Source organism: Salminus brasiliensis, chromosome 14, assembly GCF_030463535.1.
Source record: "Salminus brasiliensis chromosome 14, fSalBra1.hap2, whole genome shotgun sequence".
Classification (NCBI taxonomy): Eukaryota; Metazoa; Chordata; class Actinopteri; order Characiformes; family Bryconidae; genus Salminus; species Salminus brasiliensis.
The window spans coordinates 28,570,250-28,598,179 of record NC_132891.1 but is presented as its reverse complement, the minus strand read 5'-3'; the positions used below and the strand labels follow the sequence as shown (position 1 = coordinate 28,598,179).

At 40.3% G+C, this 27,930-nt stretch overlaps 1 protein-coding gene across 1 annotated transcript; it reads right to left on the bottom strand.

The window, feature by feature from the left end:
* Nucleotides 1-17,221: 17,221 nt before the first annotated feature.
* Nucleotides 17,222-20,256, bottom strand: pfdn4 (prefoldin subunit 4). The gene is made up of 4 exons (XM_072696968.1): nt 20,152-20,256; nt 18,442-18,549; nt 18,183-18,323; nt 17,222-17,616 (listed from the first exon to the last, which is right to left on the bottom strand). Exons 1-4 carry the CDS (start codon nt 20,176-20,178, stop codon nt 17,485-17,487), a joined length of 408 nt encoding a protein of 135 aa, XP_072553069.1. The 5' UTR covers nt 20,179-20,256; the 3' UTR covers nt 17,222-17,484.
* Nucleotides 20,257-27,930: the final 7,674 nt, after the last annotated feature.

Genomic DNA, 27,930 nt, shown 5'->3' with positions numbered 1-27,930 from the left:
ATCAACTGCCTCTTCAATCCAGCTGAAACAAACAAGAGCAATCATGCACTGAACCATTTCAGAGCACGCGGAGATGAGAACTTCACAGACCGGCTTTGCAGATGATGCCTGTTTTAAACAGATGCTGTGCTGCTAGTTAGTAGCACAATATACCAAATGGCATACAAACACATTCAATCTTAGCCGTATCAGGCATTAATAAACCAAATGGCCACTTTACCCTTAGCTGTTAGCTGTTTAACTCAGAAAAGATTTGCCATTAAAGGAAAGGCTAGTCAGCCATGCTGTTGAGAGACAGTTACTCTCATGAATTACTCACTAATAATCACATTGGGACAGCACTGGACTGGGAGACTTAATTAAAAAAAAAAAGTCAATCTCAAAAGTGTTAGCTACTTAGCATCATCATCATCATCATCATCATCATATTCAACTTTCGCCTAAAATGAACTCCATAAAAAACACTGGCTTAAACACAAGGGCCCTGCTCATGGGTTCCCCCTGCAGTCGGGAAGTGGAAATTATGCTACCTTCATGAAAATGGGCGTTTTCACACCTGAAAGTCTGGACCATGGTTTGTTACACTGTAATATATATATCGGTTAGTTTTGGTTGCACACTGCATTTTTATTAGTGCACTGAAGAACTTTGCATGATACGCCTATGTTCCAGCGTCATCACCTATATCGGCTGAATCTCCCCATACTTGATCCTGATTGGTTTGTAGGAGGACATGCGTCTGACGTCAAGTCTTTCCCGGATAACGCGAGCGAACGGATTCATATCGTTACTGCTTTCTTGCTAATATTTTGATATTCATACCAGCAGCCCCAACTTCAGGCGCTTCTCCTGCAACAATGATATCGTAGCCGACAGAGAAGAAGGAAAAGATGGCAAGCAGTCCTGCGAGTCTTGGCAACTCCGTTTCATTTTTTATGCTTTTCCAGTTCTTTTCTTCTTCTGTTGTCTGATAGGTGATATAATAGCCCGCCTCAACTTCCTGTAATTGGACCGAAAGTCCGAACAGTCTCAAAACGGCAATGGACCGGACCATGGTTCAGTCGATCTGGCTCGAGACCACCACAATTCGTCAGACCAAACCCTGGTCCTTTGGTTTGGAGCAAACTGAAAAAGTACGCATCCTTGCTCAGTAATCGTGAGCTTTGTCCTGCCCGCTTCAAGCCTGAAGTAGTCATGTGTGGCGGTGAGGAGGCGGGGGTGAGCAGTGGGCACGCCCACGGCGCCACCCTACACCGCCCTGATGCCGCTCACCTGTGGCCACGCAGGCTAACGAGCCAGGTGAAGGGCATTAGGGGGCTCGCCCAGCCGCACACGAGAGACGCGACCACCGAGAGAGTACACAGCGACTGAGCTGCCAAAAGACTGCTGGAGCCCCACTTGGGCCGTTCTGTTTGGGTGTGGTGGAGGGAACTTGAGCTCTGTGTTTCTGTGCGTCTCTGAGCCCCGCTGCCTGGCAGGTCACGGTGGTCACGCCCCTTTTCCCCAAGGCTCGCCCCGCATGATATAGGCGCTGTTCTCACGTCTGCTTTTTCAGTGGACCATCACAATGATTTTGAACATGTTATTTTAAGGTAAAAACGCTGCAAAGAAAATATTTCAGACATTTGTGACAGTAATATAACCAATATGATATTTAGTAATATTACTAACATTCCTTACATATTATTAATAATAACTAGTAATATTAACAAGTAATATTATTAGACAAGCAGACTGATACAGCTGTGCCCCTGTAAATTGTGTGCCCCAGTACAACAAGTTTTTGTCTAAAAACGCCCCCTGGTATGGTGTGTTTGCCAGGCAGGTAATGGAACTCTAGTCTGCCACAGGGAAGGCAATGTTGTTATCCGCTATGCTACACCAACTGCAACCATGAAAATGTCAAACTAATACCCCTAATAGATATTGTAGCATGGCTAGTTGCAACAAAAATATGCTACATTGCCTCAAGCTGTATTAGTAAAGTTCTAGTTCTGCATAGTCCTCACAAGAACTGTAAGAACCCATTTAGGTGTGTGGATAGGTCAATTAAAAGCCAAACAATACTTCGACATACTTTCACACATTATACGTACATACATACTATTGTTTCTGTGTGAACTGCGAACAAGCTGAAGAAAAAAGGCCACCCCCATTTAATTGCATATGCAAAACAAACACGGGCATGCTTCGCCCAGTTGTGCTGCGAGGTGCCATACCATAGACCACAGTATTCACATGAAGAATTTCCAACCTAATGAATAATCCACCAGCAGTCTCATGCGGCAAAACATGGCATTAAAAATTAGTGCTGTTTGCTCTTTGACTATTGAGATTATGGCCGACACAATGGGGGCGCGTGGAAGATGTGGGGGGTGTACAGGGAAAGATGTGTGTGAGAGGTGTGTGAATGCAGCCCTAAGGGGAGACAAGAGTGCAGAGAGTGTGTGCCAGCCTTTTCCCATGGGAAGCAGAGCGCCGAATGCAAAGTTTGTCATCTGTTTGTTGAGAAAGGGTAGAGCAGACAAAATGGCATGCAGTCTGAGGTGTGTTGTAGCGAGCTCTTAAAGACACAGTTCGCTAAAACATCAGTGGTATGCAAACGCTTTGCCAGCCCTGATTAAAATTTCTGTTACAATGAACAGTTAAGTTAGTAGAAGATGAACTGATCTCCAATAGCAAGATTGATCCTTCCATCATCTTACAAGCTTCCTCCTGCTCAGGGTCACGGTAGGTCTACCCAGAATGATTGGGTGCAAGGCAGGAATACCCCCCCGGACAGGGTGCCAGTCCATCACAGGTACTACACACCAGCATTCTTACACACACTCACTCATACCTAGAGGCAATTTAGCATGGCCATTTCACATACCATGCATTTAGGGGAGGCGGGAGGAGACTGGAGTACCTGAAGGAAACCCACATGGACACAGGGAACACACCAAACACGTCACAGACAGTGACCGGAAGGTGATGAACCCACATCCCCAGATCCCTGGAGCTGTGTGACATGCACTAACTGCAGCGCCACTACGCTGCCCTTAAGCACTTTAATACAACACAAAATAGGTCACTAGTCTAGCATGTATTTTTGTTTTGAACACGTTTCAGAGTGAAAAAAGGAAAGAAGCACCAAGCATAAGTTTGTCTCCCCATGAGAGTTGAGCTCTCAGAGCTTAATTACCTTCCTCAAGCTATGGCTGGTTCACAACTATTGTTAGGCCAGGTGATTCAAAGCTTTAAACTTGGCCCTAACAATCAGCAGCCATGGGTTTGCCTAAGCACCTGGTTAGAGGAACCCAAGAGATCAACAACACACAAAAACCTAAAACCCCTAGTGAACAAGCCAAAGGTGACAGGAGTAAGGAAAAACTCCCTCAGCTGGAGGAAGAAACCTTGGGAGGAACCAAGACTCACAAGGTGATCCCATCCTCCTCTGGTCAGAACTATTTATAAATTATTAACTAATAAGTAATTGAACCACCAAGGCTGTGCTGAAACATCTTGATATAATATAACTAACAAAATTGTGGTAGTGATGGTAAAAAATAATGAAATTATTGATGATAATAATAATGATAGTAGCAAATAGTTGAGAGTTCAGTGTGGTCGTTAGATAGCACATAGCAGTGAAAGGAGGCTGGGCAGCTGGTCTGATGTGAGTGGCAGGGAAGGCCAGGGGTCAGTCTTCCATCAGTTTAGGCCAGATATGTGGGCAGTCATTGACTCTGAGAAGGTAAAGAGAGTTCTGATTTGAATTTATGGACTACAGAGAATGTTGAGCAGCATCAGAGTGTGGCTGATGACTCCGGCAGATCTGACTATAACAGCCTAATTAACGGAGAGAGCCTGAAGGTAGCACAGCCACAGGGGCGCCCTGAAACACTGGCATCCATCCGCTCCACTGTCTTGGCAAATCAAAAAACTGTTTGACTGCAAAAGACCTTCAGGACGATTTATCAGATTCTGAAGTGGTCAGATGGGGGTAGATCGATCATACTTTCGGTTTGTGGCACAGCCAGTAGCAGGGGGAACGTTTCACTGGTAGAAGGAAGAAGGGGTGTAATGAAACACCAGCAAATTCGAGAAGCACACATCACACTGTCTGTAAGAATGCTGAAGACTCTGGCATCTACAGCAGAATAATGGTCCCAAACACACCTCAAAATCCACAATATATTACCTCAAGACCTGCAAACTAAAGGTTTTGTCATGGCACAGTCCCATGACCTTAACATCATTGAAAATCTTTGTATAGATCTCAAAAGAGCAGTGAAGCCAGACAGCTCAAGAAGCGTACTGAAGTAGAAGCATTCTGCAAGGAAGAATCCCCCAAACATAAACTGAAAGACTCTGTTTACAAGCTGTGGTACTTACCAATAAGGGAGTTACCAGTGCTGATCTTGCAGAGTGCACAGTTTCCAAATTTTTGTTATTTCGAAAGTGTAAAATATGGAAATAAAAAGGACACATAGCTTACATTTTTTACCTTATGTATTTTGGAAATCAGGTCAAAAGTGTGTGTGTGTGTGTGTGTGTGTATATATATATATATATATATATTTTTTTTTTTTCATAGTTTTGCTCTTCAATTTACATTTACATGTAAGGCATTTAGCAGATGCTCTTATCCAGAGTGACTTACAAAAGTGCTTCACTGTTTACTCAGAAAATACCCTTAGATAATTGAATAGACTAACGTTCAAAGATACCTCTAAGCTTGGACACTACTAAACACAAGTCAATAAGGAGACCATAATACTCTACAGAGCAAGTGATTCTGCTGTTCAGACACCCAGGGGAAGTCCGTTTTCACCACTTCAGTGCCAGGACACGCTTGTCTGGATTTAAAGGGATGTTTGGTTTTTAAGGGATGGATGTCTGGATTTTAAGGAATGGTGGGTCAAGCCGAGCCCAACTTGAATCTGGAAGGGCTCTTTGTGCAGATTGGCTTTTGACCATTGCCATCAAGTACAGAGGGGCTGGTCCGTTCTTGGCTTTGTAGGCCAGCGTCAGGGTTTTGAATCTGATGCAGGCAGCTACAGGAAGCCAGTGAAGAGAACGCAGCAGTGGAGTGACATGGCTGAATTTAGGAACGTTGAAGACGACCCGTGACGCTGCATTCTGGATAAGCTGCAGGGGCCTGATGGTGCGCAGAGGGAGACCAGCCAGAAGAGAGTTGCAGTAGTCAAGTCTCGAAGTGACGAGAGACTGAACGAGCACCTGGGTGACTCTCTAGAGAGGAAGGGTTGAATTCTCCGGATGTTGTACAGGAGAAATCTGCATGACTAGGTTAGAACTGCAAACTGTCTTAAGAACGATAACTGATCATCCATGACTACACCAAAGCTTCGAGTTTCTGTAGATGGGGTGACCAGTGAGTTCTGGAAAGAGATAGCAAGATCATTGTGAAGTCCAGCATTTCAGCTGTAAACCTGTCTATAAGTAATGGAAGCATTAGCATTAGGAAAACTGCATGCCTCAAACCATGCTAAATTGCTGAAACTAATAAACAATAATCGAATAAATCTAAGCTAAATGGTCTGGTTTAAGCTTCTATTACCTGTTAGCTACATTAACCTCTTAGATAGTCAGCTCAAGGCTGACTACCTTCAGGCCAAGAAGAAAATTAGAGCAGATTGTTGGCCAAACTATTTTTTTTTCCCAATAATTAGCTTTGTGTGAATAGAAGGCTAAATGCAGTCTCTCCATGTACAGCCCTTTGGATATATTGGGGGAGGCGGGGGGGGGGGGGCAGAAGAAGTTAAAACTTGTGTTCCCCAATATGCTAGACTAAGCTGGAGAAACAGAGACACCTAGTGGAGAGTCTGCTGTGGCACAGTGTTGGCCACGGTCCACTGGAAACATCAGATCAACCTAAACAACGCACAGATTAAAATGTAGTTTTCTTGAAAGAGAGCAGCCTAAATTAGAACCTTTTACTTGTTGCAAACATGGATTACCATGTCCATAAGTGTAGTTTGTCCAAACTTGTTCTATTTGTCTTGTACTGTTGTTCCAAATTCTCACAATTTAGTACCAAATGCTACTACAGTTATCATTAACACTGCAGGAGCAAGGCTCTCAAGTAAAACTCTAAAGCCTTGTCTGGACTGAATCAGACAGACGAAAGACTCAATATGCATATGAATGGATAAACCACTGGTTGCCGTGTACCTAACGGTTTAACATATTCCATCCCACACTGCGACCGGAGACACATTTAACAACCCTGGGTAAATGCATGTTAAAAGCAGGTTAAAAGGATGCGATTTATTTGGCAGGTGTGAATGCAGTACGGAATATAGTGAATATATATTATTTATATATAATATAAAATAACCACACCTAGACCCTTAAGAAGAGGTGGTCTTAGTCCGGTCCCAAACAAACTCTTGAGTGGTTTGTTTGTGGAGAGAACATGGTCCAACCTTGTTCTGCAACTACTCTGCAAGTTACACGACTACCGTAGGTGTTAACCTGGTATGCTATAGATGCCCAGATAATTAGCTACTACATCTATAAACAAATCTCTGCTCCATGCTAAACATTCTTGCTCCCTGTCCAGACAGTTCTGACCTCAGTTCTCACACGTGTTTTTTTTTAATTTTTTAATTTTTTTTTTTTATGCATTTTGGAGCAGTTGGATTTGGACCAAAGCAATTTAACTATAGGTGTGAAAAAAACTTAAGCATAACTTTAGTAAATTCCTTTTAGCTGAGTATTAAAAGTTAATATTTAGTAGTGTACAGGATATGTTAGATATGAGAACATCTTGAGTATATGAGTGTAGGATAGCATTACAACTTTTTGAGGGATGTGATGCTATGCTATTCGCTACAGTATTTTAAGCATCCAACCAAATTTATGGTTTTCAGAGGACACTCTGAACAACTAGATGGTACATGGAGAAGCTTCCTTGTTTGGCCCCTACAGCAGGCACCAGGGAGCTACTGCACCAAGCATAAGAAAAAGCGACCTCGCATCAGCAGTGCAGAAGATGTTAGAATCTTCTTGTTGGACAATCAGTAACATGCTCATTTGTGCAAGGTAAGTGAATTCTTTCTTTTTTTTGTAGAACGTCAAACTTTTTTTCAAAGTATCCTAATGTTTCAGAATTGTATGTTTGTTAGGATTTGAATAATTATGGGTGAAATATTATTAAAATCAAACCAAAAACATCAAATAAACAGCCTGGGGACAGTTTACCTTTGTGGACAAACATGATGTTTACTGTGGCCTGAGCATGAACTGCAGCACAGTAAATTAGAAAAGTGCATTTTCTGTGGAACACACAGAATGGATGCACAGCTTAAGTGATTCCTATTTTCAGGAAGTTGCTAGGCTGTTGCTACATAGTCAGTAGGGTGACATAGTTACTAGGACATTTGCCATGGTATTACTGATGGTTGGTAAGGTGTTTTAGGTAGTTGCAATGGTGTTGCAAGGTGTTCGCTGTGAGTCGCTTGGTGTTTGCTAAAGAGTTGCTTAGTGTTTGCTAGGGTGGTTGCTAAGTTGTTGCTAGGTTGAGTGCTATCATCTCTCTCAGGTGGATTAGGTGCTAGGGTGATGTCAAGTAGTTGCACTAGCGTGCCAGTATAAAAAGAGTGCACAAATCAGTGAAATAGCCAATGTTATGTGGAAGCTTTATGCCAATTCAGCATGTCCGCAGTACATACATCAGCCATAACATTACAGTACCTGCCTAATATTAAGTACCCCTTGTGACTCCACACCAGATCTGACCATTTGAAGCATGCACTCCACAATACCTCTGAAACTGTCCTGTGGTCCTGTAAATTGTAAGTTGGGGCCTCCCTGGATCGCATCAATGAGTCTTATGTGGCCATGCCCCTGTTGTTTCTTGGAACAATTTTGGTAAGTACTGACCAGTGCATGCCGGAAACACCCCAGAAGACCTTCCAGATGTTTTGGAGATGCTCTGAGACAAACATCTAGCCATCACAATCTGGCCCACAATCAGATCCTTATGCTTACCCAAAAACATACAACACATGCACACATTTGAAGCTCTGCTCAAATACCCCATGCTAAACAGACACAGGATAGTTTACTTTTGTGGCCCATACATGGTTACTGAGGCCTGAGCATGAACTGCTGCATAATAAATGAGGGGGGAAAAACAGTGAGACATATAAAGAGAGAGCAAGAAAAGAAGGCAGGCCAGCCACGCGGGAAATAAGTGTAGTTATTTCCCTGTGCTCCTTGGAGCCAGTCTTTAACAAGCTGCATATGAAGGGGAGTTGGGATGGGTGGGGCTCTTCTTAATCTGGTGGCTGAGCACTCTGCTGCAGGATGCCCACGGGGCACGGGAACTTGTTAATTGCAATCTCGATCTCTCCCGAGGTTGGCCACCAGAACTTCAAACTCCATTTATTTATCTGATATTTCATTAGCTCGAGCAGGCCACTCGCAGGCACAGTTTAATTAGGCCTGTGAGCTTTTCCGCCGCCACACTTCTCCTTCCAGCAAGGGACCACGTGGATGTGTTTGATGATGCAGTATGTTTAGAAAACCCAAATCTGGACTGGAATTCCTTTCTTCTGGTTTGGCGCACCCTCCCTCCCCCCAGTCTTTGAAATTAGTCATGATCAGGGCTACCAACTCTCAGGTATTGACTGTGAAAATCACGCAATTAGCTATAATCTCATGCACTTGCCTCGTTTCCCTTCAAAACAACCTCCGGATGAATTTTAGAACCATTAAAGTTTTGAAGCTGACGCTCCAGATTTCACTGATTAAACCCACTCTGGGCAGGCAACGTTCTGAAGGAACTAAGGGGAATGTGCCCACTAGCCAGTCACAGCCGGTTCATATGTGCATGCGGACCAGTACCCATAACAACATCAAACCAATAGGACCCCTCTTGCGTGCTGAATTGACACAGATCGCTTTCATGCCATTGGAGGAAAACCAGGGCCCTCGTAGGGAAAAATATTATATATAAAAAAAATATATATATTATATAATGTGAAATTGTGGGTGACAGTGTCTTGAAACAGCTTTAACATAAAATGTCAGTACCAGCCTATTTTGATTCCCTTATAAATTATATAAATTAAATAATTAAAATGCAAAAAAAAAAGTCCATAGCCTACTATTAAGCTGCATCTAATCAGACCTACTATTATCCATACACCCTTGTTCTGTATCACTCTAAATCAGATACAGTGAGGCAAAAAAGTATTTAGTCAGCCACTGATTGCGCAAGTTCTCCTACTTAGAAAGATGAGAGAGGTCTGTAATTTCCCTCATAGGTACACTTCAACTATAAGAGACAAAATGAGAACAAATATCCAGGAAATCAGATTGTAGGATTTTTAAAGCATTTACTTTTAAATTATGGTGGAAATAAGTAATTTGGTCACCCACAAACAAGCAAGATTTCTGGCTCTCACAGACCGGTGACTTCTTCTTTAAGAAGCTCTTTTGTCCTTCACTGTCCTGTCTCAATTGCACCTGTTTAGACATTGTTATCTGTATAAAAGACACCTGTCCACAGCCTCAAACAGTCAGACTCCAAACTTAACAATGGCCAAGACCAAAGAGCTGTCGAAGGACACCAGGAAGAAAATTGTAGACCTTCACCAGACTGGGAAGAGTGAATCTACAATAGGCAAGCAGGTTGGTGTGAATAAATCAACTGTGGGAGCAATTTGTAAGAAAATAAAAGACATACAAGACCATTGATTATCTCCCTCGATCTCCCGCAAGATCTCATCCCGTGGGGTCAAAATGATCATGAGAACGGTGAACAAAAATCCCAGAACTACATGGAGGGACCTGATGAATGACCTGCAGAGAGCTGGGACCAAAGTAACAAAGGCTACCATCAGTAACACACTATGCCAAGAGGGACTCAAATCCTGCAGTGCCAGGCATGTCCCCCTGCTTAAGCCAGTACATGCCCATCTGAAGTTTGCCAGAGAGCATATGGATGATCCAGAAGAGGATTGGGAGAATATCATGTGGTCAGATGAAACCAAAATAGAACTTTTTGGTAAAAACTCAACTCGTTGTGTTTGGAGGAAGAAGAATGCTGAGTTGCATCCCAAGAAGACCATACCTACTGTTTTTCTGCTAAAGGGGACAGGACGACTGATCCGTGTTAAGGGAAGAATGAACGGGGACATATATTGTACGATTTTAAGCCAAAACCTCTTCTTCCATCAGTGAGAGCATTAAAGATGGAACGTGGCTGGGTCTTCCAGCATGACAATGATCTCAAGCACACCGCTCGGGCAACGAAGGAGTGGCTCTATAAAAAGCATTTCAAGGTCCTGGAGTGGCCTAGCCAGTCTCCAGACCTCAACCCCATAGAAAATTTGTGGAGGGAGTTGAAAGTCTGTGTTGCCCAGCGACAGCCCCAAAACATCACTGCTCTAGAGCAGATCTGCATGGAGGAATGGGCCAACATACCAGCTACAGTGTGTGCAAACCTGGTAAAGACTTACAGCAAACGGTTGACCTCTGTCATTGCAAACAAAGGTTATGTTACAAAGTATTGAGTGGAACTTTCGTTATTGACCAAATACTTATTTTCCACCATAATTTACAAATTAATTCTTTAAAAATCCTACAACGTGATATTCTGGATTTTTGTTTCAGTTTTTTTTCTCACATAGTTGAAGTGTACATATGATAAAATTACAGACCTCTCTCATCTTTCTAAGTAGGAGAACTTCCACAATCAGTGACTGACTAAATACTTTTTGCTCCACTGTATTGGCACCATGCCTAATGCCAGGCTTGAGGTAGAAGGGTCCAGCATTGAGTTGTGGAGCAGTGAAACTGGGTTCTCTGGAATGCTTAAGTATTCAGCTTCTTCAAGCTAGTACTTGCTTTGTACACTGTTTTGGAGTAAGTTCCCCCATTCTGGTTGGTAGATTTACTCCAGGTGGCTCAGATTTTTTGGATCATGTTTTTGGACCTTGATTTTCTTATGGTGCCACAGAATGTTGTGGTCTGGACTTTGACTTGGCCATTGTGCAGCACTCCTCTACATCCTTGTAAGCTTTCGCTGTTGTTTTTGCCAGAAGTAGCAGAATGATCTGTATTTTTCCTTAGTGTAAGCGTTGTGCTTTTACGCCACAGAGCTTGAATCCTTACGCAGACAATATTTATCAGTTAGTCTTGAGAGCTTTTGTCAGAATATTGTCTTAGAGAAAACCAAAGACTTTAATTCATTTACCTGCTTAAAAAATGCTATAAAAATGTAAATAAATGTTTCAGTGACAATTCTCATGACCTTAAAAGAAATTATACACTTTTGCAAGACACTGTATCAGAAGGAATCCACTTACAGTGGTACACACTACTAGTGCTCCAACTATAGGTTGTGTGCCTAGTGATTGGGGAACAAAAAATATATCCAGCTCACTAGCACAACTGCCATAGTGCAACCTGCAGTCATCACACAATTAAATTTATGGCAAGTGTGTGAGGGTTGAGTAGTAAGAGAATACATGTAATGACGTTATGTAATCAGGATACCAAAAAAAAATGGTGATTACATGATTACGTGATTACAGGTACATTTTGAAAAAAAAAAGGTTCTAAAAAGGTTCTAATCTGGCCACAAAATACATTCACAATCCATGTTCTCTGCCTCTCCGAGTTCAAACCCACTTTCCCGAAACCATGCAAACACTGACCTATACAGGCACAAATAGTGATACAATCAAATACAACAGCACAACCAACCAGAATCTCTATTTTATCTGTGGGCAGGACAACACAGAGTCAAATTCAGAGACAAAAGCAAGGAGAATCTCCATTTCGGGGACGAGTGGCACTTCTCTCAAACAGTGAAACCAGCTTCTAAATCTGCAAGAAGTCCCGCAGCTCATTACTTTGGTAAACATTTTTACTAGGGATGTCGATCCAGGCATATTTTAATGGATCGGTATCAGCTATTTTTGTCAAACAACAACAGATATCAGTCCAGAGTGTGCTCCATTACACACTCACAAAATGACTTGACTGTAGTGTTTTAAAAGAGTTGGGAGCTGAATGGTCAGGGAGGAGAGTCAGACCGGATTAGAAGCTATTAAGCACAGCATAAAACAGACATTATAAGAAAGGTCTTGACTAAACTAAAAAAAATCAGTTCAGAATTTCTCATTATAATTATTATAATTATTTCCCCTTTTTCTCCCAATTTGGTACTACCAATTAACCCACTTGTCCGTAACATTCCCTAGTACTAGCAATACTCCCGACACCAGGAGGGTAAGGACTTAACACGTCTCCTCTGATTCATGTAAAGCCAGCCACCGCCTTTTTTCAAACTACCACTGATGCAGCATTGGAGGGCAGCTGACACATTTGGAGGAAAGTGCCGGGTCACCAGCTCCGCCACACCAGCTAACAGACGCCTGTGCTGGCCAACATTGCTTAAAAGTGATGAGGGGAGAACACCATCTACCCACCCGGCCAATTGTGCTCTCTCAGACTCCGGATGACGATGGCAAAACAGCATGACTCGAGCTTCAAGCGTTCCATTACTTGTAAGCTTTAAGCCCAGTGTTTAAAAGTTTAAAAAAATGGTCAGCTCAGGCTGGTTAACCAGTTACCATGCTTATCGACCAGTATGACAAGTATGACTATGCTGGTCCACTGGTTTATAGACCAGCCAGTCCATCAGACTTACATGAAAGCATATTTACCAGCAAGGGGTATGTTTTCACCTGGATGACCAGCTTTTCAACCCCCCTTTGTCAATCAGTGACCAGCTTAGTCCTTTTGAAATCAGCTACCAGCAAAATCGGGTTTGAGCTGGATTTGAACTTTAAACTGTATACATGTCCTACACCTTTTTTGTGTCAACTGTGTAAATGTGATTTTTTTGCTGACCTATTGCCTTAAACCAAATTGGTGTAGTTAGCACTACAAAGCTTTCAGCTACTTCTATTGAGCTGCAGCTGTGAAGTGGCTGCAAGAAAAGGCCTGTGCATAATCTTGTCAGTGAATCTTGCCTAAATAAAGGTCTCTATTATTAACAGAAAAACGTACACTTCTAACCTTTACTTAGTGATTTCAGAGGTGCTTGCATAAAGGCCACGGGGAGGCTATTTGTGAGCGAGTGGAACTACTCATCCATTTACAATGAAGCAGCAAATCCTTGAGGTTTTCTCATGCCAAAGTCCAATTGAGTGGCAGAATTTTTTTCTTTGAAGAACCAGATAAGCCAACCCAGGCAGAAGGGGAAATCAACTTTGTGAACCAGGTCAATTTCACATCTAAACCTACTTTACATAGTAATAGCATGTAATGCAGTGAATGACTTATTGAAGATCGTGTTCAGCCACTCTCCGAGCACACACACACACACACTCACACAAGATAAATGAACCATGATAGACTGCCTAATGAGATCAGACATACATTTGTAAATTAATTACAGGATTTTTTTTCATTGTGTGCCAGAGACCACACCGTTGTCAGCTGCCATTAGCTCAGTGAATTAGCTACAAGCCCAAGAGAGTCAATCTCTCCTTTTTAATTAAGAGGCCTACACTAAGTCATAAGTGTGCAGGATATAATATGATGTTCAAGAGCTGGCATTTTCAGGTAATTAATTATTTTTCTCCACGACTAAGACAATGTGATGTTAAATAGATCATCATTTGATATATACTTTTTTAAAGATTTACTACTATTTCACCATTATTAACATTTTAAATAAAAACTAAAGAGACACTCTCGGTTCACTAATGGTGTTCTGTAGTGAATAAACTGGCTATATTTGCATGTAGTCATTACAACCCCTGGCTTCTATCTCAAAGAAGAAGAAAAAAGATGTCTGACTTTTTATTCAACTAACTATTTAAGAAATCACCATGAAATAGGTTCTTTACATCTCAGCCATAGTGTCATACAGAACGTTTTTAATATGATTAAATATCCAACCAAATTCATGCCCGCTATTATTTTACACTAACATGAAATGTTCAATTGGGTAGGATATTTAACAAAATAAAAACAATCAACTAAAATGTTTTCTACACTGTAGTAGTGTAGAAATGTACAATCAGCTAGCAGTGTTTTCTAACCCTTGAATGGATGAGCTTAGATTCAATTTACACTCTTAGCAAGTCTTTGCTAGAGCAATGTTACTTAGGTTCTCTTGTCCTGCGATACCCTCTTGTTTCATGGGGATAGAAAGGTACTATAGTGCTGCTGTTTGAAGCCTCTCTGCTCAGTCCCTTCAGTTACTGAAAAAGAAATAAGCTTTCTGAGACTAGCTGAGGCAAGATCTCATGGGCTTGCAGGATCCCAAACACTGAATCATAGATTACTGTAGGCTATAAGTTGCCTCCTTCATATAATTCATTCTTGTGCTTTGTGCCTGCGATTGTTCAAGCTAGTAGCTCTTCTGACTGTGGTTCCTAGAACTTGATTAATGCATGCATTACATTCACCAACACATTAAGTCACAAGAGCATATATCTCATTCCTTTAATTAACTGTGGTGTGAAGTTTCAGAGCGTCACCAGGATCCACAGTGGTGGGGAAAACTATGAATACTGTATTCTTTAGCTTCATGGCACTTAAAGGGGAATCCCATTGATCCAATTCAGTGGTTTGATGTTAAACTGGTCATTAGAAACTTCATAGAAACTTACCAACACATTAATGCTTGCAGTTCTTTAGAGCAGTGGTGGAAGAAACCAGGGATCACATTGTCTTCAATGCAAATGTACACTGATCATATACAGATATACATATCTGTACATATATCATATACATATAGATAACATTAGCACATTAGCTGCCTAATAGCTGTCCTTCCTGTCACAACAGATCTGACCATTCGAGACATGGGACCTCTGAAGGTGTCTATGTGGTATCTGGCACCAAGACGTTGGATGGATCACATCAGCCTTTCATGGTGCACTTGGAATGTGCTATGTTATGGCTGATCTGTGTATCTATTTTCTTTTCTATCCAAACCACCAACAAGGCTGGGTAGTAAGGGAATACATGTAACAGTGTTACACAAGCGAGACACTAAAGAGCAGTAATCTGTTTTAGTGAAAAAAATATTTGATTAGTTACAGTTTTAAAATGATTCATTACAAGCAGGTTTACATCGTACGTTGTCATGTTCCTCAGACATTTTCTTACTGTTTTTTAATTATTTACACAGTTGGGTGTAACAGCGCCTTTTGTGGAAAAAACATAGGTGCATCGTCCCTCACAGTAGTACAAAAATAGCACATATTGACAAAATAGAAATACTTAATATTTACATATTAACTTTATATTACACATATACTCACACACATACATACTCTATTTACAAAATTGCACTGGTTTAAAGTGGTTAAATGTACAGGCAATCTAAATGTTTTACAAATTATTTACAAAAGGCACTGGATGGGTGTGAGTTCATGTGTAGTGTGGGAGTGTGTTTGTATGTGTGGGAGATGTGATGGTACAGATGAGGTCCACAGTCCACAAGCTATTGTTCGTTCAGCAGCCTAATTGCTTGAGGATAGAAGCTGTCTCTGAACCGACTGGTTCGGATCTTTAAGCTTCTGTACCTCCTGCTGCTGGGCAACTGTGAGAACAGGCAGTGGCTTGGGTGGGTGGAGTCCTTAATACTGCTCCTTGACTTCCTCAGACAACGGCTGGTATATAAAGCCAGAAGGTTTGGCAGCTGAACCCTGATGGTGCGCTGGGCTGTGTGCACCACCCTCTACAGAACGTTACATTTTTTTGTCCCCCAAAGAACTTCTTTTTTAGTGGGCAGGTGGGCATAATGGTGTCTTCCTAAAAGGAAAACTATTAGGACGACACGATTATGACCACCTGCCCACTATGCTGTTGGTCTTATTCGATCCCTCAAAACAGCTCAAGTGGACTCTGTAAGACCCTTAAAGGTGCCCTTGTGCCACAGTAGGTTTTCTGCCGGTTTACACCAGACAGGACAGTCTTGGTTGCCCTTGCGCATAAATGAGCCTTGGTGCCCAACACCCTGTTACCAGTTCATTGTTCAAGCATGTTTAGTTAGTGTCTACTGTCCCCAATAAGTATTTGGACAGTGATACATTTAATGTAACTGTGCCTCTGTACACCACCTAAATAGCTTTGGAAAGAAGCAACCAAAATGTGATTGAAATGCAGACTTTCAGCTCTAATTTAAGTGATTTATCAAAAACATACAGCATTACAGAATAACAGAATAAGTTTTTGCACAGGCTCAAAAGTATTTGGGCAGTCGACCGATAAGCAGATCCATGGACTGGTGTGGCCTGTTTTAAGTGTTAAATTTGCATGTAGTAGATGATCATGGGAAATGTCCAGAGGTGTTGACGCAAGTAGTTGGTCAGTGGTGGCTCAGAGCTCCTGGCTATTGATGACAGGGTTGGTAAGTAAAGGAGGCGATCATTAGACTTGTTTAGATATTGTTTAGATGTGTTGAGGTATTTATATTGGTCTTGTTTGATTGGATTACTGCACACAGCTTGGTCATGCAGATTTCTCCTGTAGAACATCCGGAGAATTCGAAGCTTCCTCTCTAGAGAGGCCGCCCAGGTGCTCATTCAGTCTCTCATCACTTCGAGACTTGACTACTGCAACTCTCTTCCGGCTGGTTTCCCTCTGTGCACCATTATGCCCCTGCAACTCATCCAGAATGCAGCGGCACAGGTCGTCTTCAACGTTTCTAATTTCAGCCATGTTACTCCACTGCTGCGTTCTCTTCACTGGCTTCCTGTAGCTGCCCGCATCAGATTCAAAACCCTGACACTGGCCTACAAAGCCAAGAACGGACCAGCCCCTCCATACTTGATGGCATTGGTCAAATGCTGATCCGCACCAAGAGCCCTTCCAGCTTCAAGTACGGCTCTAAAAAGCAAAGCACTTTTATAAGTTGCTATGGATAAGAGCATCTGCTAAATGCCGTAAATATGAATAAAGTGTGAAAGTGTGTACGTTTTGCTAATAAATCTTATTTGTAATGGGGATTGAACAGTTTCCAATGCAAGCATTCTGTCCCCCTCCACAAAGAGGTTAAATAGGCAAAAACAATGTTTTATATATATATATATATAGGTTCCAGACATACTGATGAAGATGTTTCTTCACTTATACATATGATCTGCAAAACATCTGTCCCTAGAAAGTCTGTAAAATGGTCACCCAAAGGAAAAAAACTGCAACATCAACAGACCAAGAGAAGATAGTGGAAGAATTTTACTATTTAAGCCTTTTATTTAAATAGCAGTGAAGGTCTCATCTGTTTTGCTTCCCAATGCCCTGTCATGGATGACTCCTTAATTGATGAATCTATCTCCTGGTTTCCAATAATACAGAAACATAATGGCACATAAAAAACAGAAACAATCATCAGTGCTGCAAAACGAGGGAAAAGGTCTGCTTGCAAGCTCCATGTAGGGAACTGGGTATTTAGTTGATGGTGTCAGTTTGTAAAATAAAGTCTGTTCACTGAGGAACTCAGCTTTCGTCAGCTTCCAGATTAATGTTGTTCCCAAACTTGGCATATAACTGGACCTTCAGATCTCCAAGGACTCCCTGTATTGATGACACCCGACCCTCGAGAGCTTTGATTTCCTCCTTGAGAGCTTCCTGTGGATTTTATTTCAGCAGAAAGTGTGGTTTTACATATACATACATGATTATATTATATATAATATATATTCATAAACAGTTACAGTACAATTAGGAATATGTTGGTTAGCTATAAGAATAGTTAAAAGGTTTGATTATTTAATATAGAAATAATTTTGATATGATTGGGAAAAAAAAGTCATCCGACAAATAAATTAGATTCAGACCCATGCCTTAAAATAAATACAAATAAAATAAATCTACATCTCTAAAGCTGTCCCAATTAGAGTCTAGTATACTATAGTATATAGTTATCCTCTAACACCTGGCCTAGTACATCAGTCCTTAATAATCATATTAGATCAGATAAGATGGTGACATAATTAAACAAATCCACATGCCAGCTGGTGATGTCAAGGAGAAATCTAGAACCAAGTTCTAAACTACTTTCTTTACGATGTGAAATTCCTGTGTTTTACCGTATTTATGTTTACCTGCATCTGTTCTAATGATAGAGTTTTTACACACACACACACACAAATATATTATATAGTACAATATAATCTTAAGGGGCATCTGTTCACCTTAGCAGCCTCTAGCATCTCTTGAGTCTCCTCTTGCGAATGACTGATGAAAACATCTCCAATCTGATATGGGATTAGAAGATCATCATCCTCACACATCATAAGGTCATCACTAGCGTCTTCTAAATTCTGGAGGGATTTCTGGAAGGCGAAAAATCATATTGTTAAGCATGCAGTAAACGATCACTGTAGGGCATCTGAATTCGACAAGTGACAAAAGTGACTCATGTGTCAGTAAACACCAGATCAGTGTCCTCACTTTTTTGGCTTCTATTTCATCTTTCAACTCCGTCATCCGATTCGTGTTCCTAGCAAACTTGTTAATCTTCTGCTGGTCTTCAAATGTGACATTGACATCTTCAACTGCCTGCAAAAACAATAATCATAAAAAGTTTGATAAGAAGCTAAAGTCAGTTTTCTTACCATTCCTTTTCATCCCAGATGTGTTGAGAGAATGATTTTTTTTTTTTTAAGTAAAGACTATGGAAATCATTGGACCATTGTTTTGTGTAGTGAATTTAATAACAATAGCCTCCATCCTCTTATTAGGATGTTCTTGGACCACTACATTTTAAACAAATTATTTGGTTATACATTTTATCATGACATTATTCCAAGTAAGGAAAGGAAAGGTGCGGAATATGAGAATTATTGTTGTGTTGACCATGTATCTATTCGTTGTGTCTGCTAGAGGTACGTAGATATCTGGACATATTAAACACTGCCATGTAAAGCTTAGAAAGTGAGCTTGTTCTTTCAACACCATGATTACACATCAGGCTGCTTGGTGTTGCATAGCGGGTAACAACGCTGCCTTCCCCAGCAGTGGAAGACTAGGGTCATATTTCATGGCTAGGCAAGGCTTTCATGCAACACCAGTATGGGTCCTTGGGCTCGTTGCTCTGGATAAGAGTGTCAGCCAAATGCCATTAATGTAACAATATTAGATGGTTTATGCAGGAAGCTATTCTTTTGTATGTTACTTTGGCAGCATTGGATACTCAGGACTTATACCAAACATCTTTCAGCTTCCTAATGTTACTAAAGCCTTTAGACTTTAGAATTAACATTGGAAGAGTGGTCATGTTAGCATGTTGGTATATATCCTATATATCATATAGGGACAAAAACAGATAGTCTAGCTTATTTAGCTGACATTTAGTTAGTTGGAGCTTCAACTCCCATTCATCATGCTGAGCTGCAGCAGAGCCACCCAAGCAGTTGAGACCAATGCTAACCAAACAAACTAGTTATGCCATCTTTATGGCATATATGTGAAGGAACAGGTACAGGTAGTAACAGAAGTAATGTTAGGGCGCTGAAAGATGTGTAAGATAAGCTAAATGTTAGTTCGCTTGGGTGATCTTGGGGTGAATTTTTACTATCTGGGCCTGGATTTGCCATCACTGAACGCTCGTACAATAAAACTGAACATTTAAATAATATAATAAATAAAGCAGACCGAGCTCCATTTGTCAAACGGAAGAGATAGGGTAGATGACTGGGCAGTGCTCTTAATAGGGGGTAGCTAGTAAAGAGCTCCAGTTTCTACACGTTCTTAAAACACTGGTAGTAACAGACGGCTGCACAGTCAGACCTGTAGTTTCGTCACACGCCCATCTAGCTAGCTAGCACATGCTGTGAACATCATCTATGCACTTTAGGAGGACAGATCATCGTCGTGCACACTTTTACACACTGCACATGGGTTAACGTTAGGCGATCATATCTGGCTCTATTCCGCAGCCGTGTTCCTTATGGGCGTTACACACAGCGTTAGCTAGATATATTAGCTAGCACAAGCTAACCGGCTAGCAGTAAAGCCCTGCCTGTTTAATGACGGATCCACATCAGACAGGCATGCGCGAAGAATGAGAGCAGAGTAACATTAATCCTAACATCAAAAGTGATCATGACTAAAATCAACACCGAAATCAGAAATAACAGAAGCTCGAATAGACAGACTTACAACAGTCTTTTTCGTGGTGGTTGCCATCTTGAAACGGAAGAGAAGCGCTGCCGTCGCGTGAATGAATCGTTCTTTTGAACCGGTTCTTTTCAGTAAACGGTTCGAACCGATTCCCAAGCACACCCGAATCAATTATTTTTGCAGAACACACAGCGTATCTGTAGTAAAACGGTAAATAAAACTGACATTCACGATTTTAGCCTAAAAAAAACTTTTTATTACAGAGAGAACATTAACGTTACATTAGAACAATTTTTGTATTCGTTTCTTTTTATACCTCTAGATTGTAGCACTAGCTTACTCCCACTTCCTGTTGTGTGACGGTGCTTAGTTGTGTCTGGCCATGTTCATACAGGTAGATGGAAGGATGGATGGATGGATGGCTAGATCACTTTAATAATCCCAAGGAGAAAGTCAGTTGAAAGTTAAAGCGTTACACTTAGATAAAAATATTATAGTTGTATCGTTTTTATAGTTAAAAGTTAAATAAAAATATATATAAATAATTAAATAAATTAAATGTAAAGTGTCAAATTACAAGTACAAAAAGTATAGACATGTACCAAGTAGAATATATACATAGTGTGAGGAAGTGGCAATGCCTAGAGATTTGATTAGAGTTAGTGCTAGTGGCTGGTCTAGCGCGGTGGGTAAGATTACTCTCCTTTGTTGCAGACTGGGGTTTGCTTTCCCGGCTGGGCAAACACCACTCTACACCCTGGAGTAACGTTAAATATGAGCTGCTCTGGATATGTGTATGAGCCAAAGTGACATACATGCAACAAATCTACCAATTTGTAACATTTGTTTTTAACAGTTTTTAGGCAGCCAGCTCTGAAAAAAAAAAAAAACAAATCGGAAAGGTAAGTTTCGTTCAACTGTAATGTAAACCCATGTCTGATTCTATAGGTGAGAGGAAGTAGCGACGCCAGATTCACTCACCCAAACAGTCCTGAACATGTAGCAGAAGACAATGAAGCTGACTCGACTCGTGAATCAATGCATCATTGAATGTGTTATTTGGAACGAACATTGTCAAAGAATCGATTCGTTAAACCTGAATCGAAAATCCAGTCGGCGACCGCGTGTTCGTGTAACGGTGACCAATAATTAGCGATTTACAAATACTTACGAATTAGCACATAAAGACTGAATGATCCATAGACTACGTTTAAAACTCTGTCTTATACATAAGCAACAGCAAAGACGTTAAATTAATTTAGATTTTTATTTTGTGGGGTGATATAAGAATGCCGCGGCAGCATTGCCATCTAGTGGTCAGAATTATAACGCAGGGTCTTCATGAAATACTGTATTTTTCCTTATCAAGACGGTTATCAAAAAAGATCAATAATGCTTCTTTGAACCTAAAAAGGTGGGACCTTGTTGGGCTATAGAACTTTTTTAAATTTTTTTTTTAGAAAGAACCAAGACTTTCCATGATAGAGACAATGTAATAGGCCAAAGAGGCATTTAAGTATTCAAATGATTGTTTAAGTTGCAATAGTTTCATATAGGACTGCCATCTTAATTAAATAACTCTTAAAGAACCATTTTTATGGTGTATAATAATCATAATTTGCATAGCAAAACATTCAGCATTGCACTTTGGACTAATGAACTGCTGGCTAATTAAGAGTCCAGGCCTCGCCTTAAAACAGACGCAGTAAAACTCTGCAGTAGTTGTGATAGACTCTAAGCCTAAAGGGCTTTATATAATACTGACTTGTAACAATATTGGAACCCTTTTTAAAGTCATACAAGAGGTATGTTAAATCTATTTTACCAAGCAAATAACCACTTATTAACCAAATAAGTGTGTATTTTCAGTTCTGATTATTAAAAGCATTATATAACATTGCACAAAACATGCTCAAATATGCTCAGTGTGCACCTTTAGCCTTAATTTATAAGAATAGCCTTAGGAATAGGAAAATATAGGAAACTATTGATTAAGTTGTTAATTACCTGGCTAAATGGATTTTCTCTGTGATAGAAAACATCTTGCATATGATTCTTTATCTTTAAAAAAACTATTAATCAATTAATCCTTTTATACAAGGATTATACAGTTGTTATAAGTGAAGGAAACCTAATAATTTATCTGCAGATAAAGAAAGCCTTGTATAATTTGTGCAATCTGTATGTTAGAGGGTGTAAATTCATGTAAGCCTGACAGACTCATTTTTGTTTGGAAAAATAATGTAAAAGTTAATAATCTCAAAAACCAGTAGGTTTTAAGTACACAACAGGGATTGCCCAAGGCTAGTAGTAGGACATTTTACGTTTTTTGAATGTCTTGTTCGTCAGTGTCCCTTTAGTAAACACACACATTGTAAACAGTAAGCTTACTGCGCCCATATAGGCAAATATTGCCACAATGCTTGCACTTTGTTTTGTAATAATTTAAGTGTTGAAATAATAAGTGTCCAATAAAGTGTGAGGAAGACTAAAATGAATAAAATAATTGCTTTGCAAAGCTGCCTGTGAATTTGATTAAGATCTTTGCTAAACACCAGATAAAGACATAAAAACAAAACAAATCTAAACAGTGGTTCATTTAATGAGTAGTAGTGATGGTCTGGGATTATTAAGCCTGGTGGTTTGTCTGAGGCGTTCCATGCCTCGCATGTCTCAGAAATTCCTTTCACAGTGGCAGAGACCGGAGGGTGACCACAATGGAATTTCTCATCCGCCTCCACTATGTACGTTTACAATGTGACACTGTAACTGTGGACGGCATGTATTAGCACATTATTAGCCTAACCCTGACCAGTGGTTGAGCAGTCAGAAGCAATTTAGGCACTACTCAGGACTTTCTGGGGTTTAGCCTGGTCATTGGCCAATTAACTAAAGGAATGTGATATGAGGCAGTGATTAGTGCCTCAAATTTCACAGTCCAGTTTTTACCATGAATTAAAGGGAGCATATTATGGAAACCACATAGTCCAAACAGTCCATATATGGAAACGTAACATAAAAAAGTCCAACATATTGAACATATTAGTGTTAAGCTATGTAGGGAGGGACTATTTAGTTTACAAAGTAGGGCTAGAAGCACAAATGAATCCGGACACTTCCTTATCATTAACCCGTGTCAGTTTCAATGGCAAAAATAAACATGTGATCAGCCATGTTTAAAGTTCATGACTCGCTTCTTTTAGCAAACGTCATCAGCCTCATTTGGTTCCACTGTCTGTTGCTTAGTAACAAAGTATCTTGCAATGCATACTAATATACATATAGATGATGCTATGAGCTACTCTGTTCGCTAGAAATTTCAAATGCATTGTGGGAGATTGCATTGCCCTCAAAGTCACACTCGAATTCCACTTCACAACAAATATATATGCATAGGGATACAATAAGTTCCATAAATAGGGAGCCATATTGGTTACAGCCAATGACATACACATCCACCTGTTGAGCCTAAAGCAGTTTAGCTCTGCCCAATCACCCTGAAGTCATTAGGACTGTTTCAGCATGGACTGTGTTCCAAATGAGGCATGATGCAGGGTGGAGGATCAGATCAGAGCTCATTTGGCTGGACCTCAGGCTGGATAATTCTAAGGAATAAATAAAGGTTGGAAGGTTGCCATGAAAAAATATTAACATCTTTACAACCTTGAGCATAAACTTACACAAAAATGGACTTCTGGAAAACAAAATGTTAAGGGTTATGGGTGCTTTACATCAAAACATGCATTCTGAGAAACCAGAACTTAACAACTTAGTCAAGAGAAAATCCATGAGAATAAGGAACTGGTCATAAGTTCCGCACTGGGCCTACGTTAGTAGCAGAATAGCCCACAAATGACTCAAAGCCTGCAAATTGTATATGACACATATTGTACTTTCAAAGTGTGGTGGTTTACGTTGTGTGTCACAGGTGTAATTTCCCCTGTTTTAGGTCCAGGTTTTGCCACCCCCTCTTCTGTTAGCAAGTGATTGTGCGGGAAATAAAGGGAATGTTTAGAAATTTGTGTCTGAATTTCTGCATAATTCTAATAAATATTACACTATTACACTGGGTTTTTTTTCTAGAGAGACAGTAGTAGTGAAGGGAACCAGACATCTGAAAGATTAAGGCAACTAAAAGCTACATCACACAAAAACAACTGATTTCACATACGTGTTAAAAACATTGCCTGATGCCTGGGGTATTGCTTTACAATATTTGTGTATATATGTTTGGCATAAAGTTTTTTCATCATAAATATTGCACACATAACTCGGAATACACATGTGTAGGTTCACTGGTTTCACTGGTCAGTGGTTTTGGATGGTAAATGAAATGGCTGTATTTGTGTGGTAGATATCCATGCACAGTGTCATACAAAACCACTCTGAATGAGTGTGAATGAGTTTCCATCTCAACATTCCATTTTATCATGCAAGGTACTCCTTTAAATAGGGTTAGAAATAGGGTTGGGATACAGTTAATATTAATCATATAATATAGTTGTATCTCCTGTAGTAATTACCCCCTCTCTCGAAACACATGGCTACTATAAAAGCCTAATTGATATTGATTATTTATTATTTATTATTGTATTTATTTTTAAAGTATTACACATTACATTACAGGGTTATACCCTTCAATGCATGCATTAGAAGGAGAGTCCACAAATATTCTGACATATGGTGTCACCAGACCAGGCTAATATTACATCCAATAAAACCTGATCTGTCTAGAGTGTACATCCATTTTTATAGTTACTACATTATATAGACTAAAGTATTGAGACACCCTCTTATTCATTGTTTCTTCTGGAATTAAGGCTATTAAAAGGGTTCATCCTGCTTTTGTTGGAGTGACTGTCTCTACTGCCCAGAGAAGGCTTTCAGCTAGAGTTTGGAGCATTTCTGTAAGGATTTGATTGCATTTAGTGCCAAAAGTATCAGTGAGGTCAGGATGTTTGATGATCACCACCCCACCTCATTCCCAACTTCTCAAAGCATCCCAAAGTGTGGAATGTAGCACCAACCATCATTTCATAGAAAACAGTTCCACTGCTCCACAGCTCAATGCTTGGGGGAAAGGGGGGTTATACCCTTCAATGCAGGCATTAGAAGGAGTGTCCACAAACATTCGGACATATGGTGTGTTATAGTGATAGTGAAAACATTTGTAATTTTAAAAATGATGGGGCTGAAAAAAGGTGTACTTCATTTGGGGTCTGCAGTTTAGCAACTTTACAGTGTTCACCCACTCCTTACACCAAACCTATACACTCTCAATGATGTTATTGGCATTGTGTTGTATTGTGGATTGTGTGTTTCATAAAGAGGTGTTTGACCTTTTCCTAAATGACTGTAGAAATGTGCCATGCTTGAGGAACTGAAATGCAACAGAACTTTCTGTCTTGTTTTTCAGTTCAGAGTTACAGTGTCATGCATCCAGAGTACTTTACCTGGCCAATTATGTCTGACTTACTGTACCTGTTCTACAGTATACAGACTCCAAGTGTGTTTTGTAGCTTCCCTATCATGCTGGATGTCAGGCTAAACAAAGATAGCTGTGTATAGAGAATGTGCATTCTTAACTGCATCTGTCCTCCGAGCTATGGTTAGCATTTTAGGAACTAGGTATGATTATGGATGTACAGATTTACTTGGTCAATAAAACCTGGTTCTGGTTCAGATTGTTAATCATTTAGTCTAAATTTAAATCTGAACATGAATTGTGAATTATAACACAGTTTCCTTCTGTACTGTTTTTAGTTTTTTCCATGCCCCCTTCTCAAACAACACAGTTTGAGAAGTCCTTACAGCCTGGATCAGAAACAAGCATGTCCTCTCATGCTTATACACAGTACAGTTTGTTTTCCATAAGGGTTGGAATTGCACTCATGGCAGCTGACACCCACGGGTGTTGATTTAGACCGTGTGAACATCTCTTGAGTTCCTATGTATAAGAGCACAGCACCTGTTCTTTATTCAGTACGGTCCCCAGAGCTGTGCAGCAGAACTACATTTTGTATTTTGTTTGTTTGTGTAGTTGTAATGTTTTTTTTTCTTTTGTTTGATTAATAATGGTATTGTACCCTTTTTGCATTTCATTTCTAACAGTTTTAAATGCCATTGCTTTTTGAAACCTAGACTTTACTAACATAATATGTATGTAAGGTAAAGGTGCACGTATTTGTCACTGTACAGTGTACACTGTACAGCGTAATGTGTCCTCCGCATTTAACCCATCTGGTAGTGAACACACACTCACACACACATGTTAGGGGCAGTGAGTACACACACACCCAGAGCGGTAGGCAGCCAACTCCAGCGCCCGGGGAGCAGGGAAAGGGCCTTGCTCAAGGGCCCAACAGTGGTAGCTTGCCGAGCCCGGGAATCGAACCCACAACCCTGTTATCGATATCCCGGCGCTCTAACCGCTGAGCCACCACTGCACTGTATGTGTGTATATATATATTAAACCAGTCTGGCCCGGGTCACATCACACTGAAAACTTTCTCTACTAGTTAAGATGATCTTAACACCAAGATACTGGGCCCAGATCCTAAATCATAAATGGACTGCTGATATTAAGTCAGTGTCAGCCATCAAAACTTTAACTCTGCAGCATAGATTCTTCTTAAATGGGGAATTCCACAGATTTTTCCAAACTGTGTGCATTATGTAGTCATTGATCTGCAAACAAAGGCATTCCAATTGTCTTGATGTAAAATGGTGTGTTGTAGAAATACGTACAGGCTTATTGTTTATCATGGTGGTGAAAGGACCCAGGGGTTGCAATGAGGTTGCCATATATACATAGAAACATTTTATTCATTTTAATTACATTCATATTAATTAATATTTTAATTAGCCAAAAGCTTAAAAAATAACTGGAATCAGTGTACATGTTTGTATCAATTTGATCTTAGTAGCATGACTTTGACCTTGTTTTAAGTCCTGAGTGTGATAAATAAAAGTGAAAAAAAAAAATACATCCTGTGATCAGATAATGAACAGTAAATGGCATTTACTACTACATGTTTTGTATAGTACTAAAGGTTTCTTTGACTTAACAATAGTGGAAATCTTTTTGTTGCTACAAGAGCTTTTCCTTGATAATGATAAACCATTTAACCAACCAATGGACCATTATTTAAATGGTTCTTTAAGGTGGCATGGTTCTACAGGAGAATTGCTTTTACTAAAGAAATATTCCTTTTTAAGATTTTGTATTTTTAGATAATTTACTGTGTATTTCGGATTATTTTGGGAGAACTAGCATTCTACTGCATGTCTATTAAATGCAGCTGAACGCTAATGTGATACATTCTATTCATTCTAACTCTTAATCTCCACTAGAAGGTTGTCTCCATTTGCTTTTAGATGGTTAGTGCCATCATTGATTAAACAAAGGCTGAGGCAGAGTCCCAACTTTTAGAAGCGCATGCTCAAGCTCTGGGCCACGAGCTGCACTAAACAAATAAGCTGTGTTTTCGATGGCTCACCCAGCACATGAATATCCTTCACACACATCCTGTTTGAGGGCGACCACACCTAAGTCAGAAAGTCTCCTTCAGGAGCCGCCCGGCCTTTCTCTTCATTAGTCAACAGCAGTAATCATTAGAACGCAGGCTGATCCCAGATCGGCTCTTTGCAGAGGGGTCATGCCAGAGCTTTGTAGCCCCAAGTGACCATTTCTTCTGAACAATGGACACACACCTGTGGTCTGCAGCTTGTAGGGCTAGCCCCTCATCAGTCGAAAACAATGGATGTTGACAAGGGGTAATCAGAACTGAACTCCAGAATTGATAAAGGCACATGTGG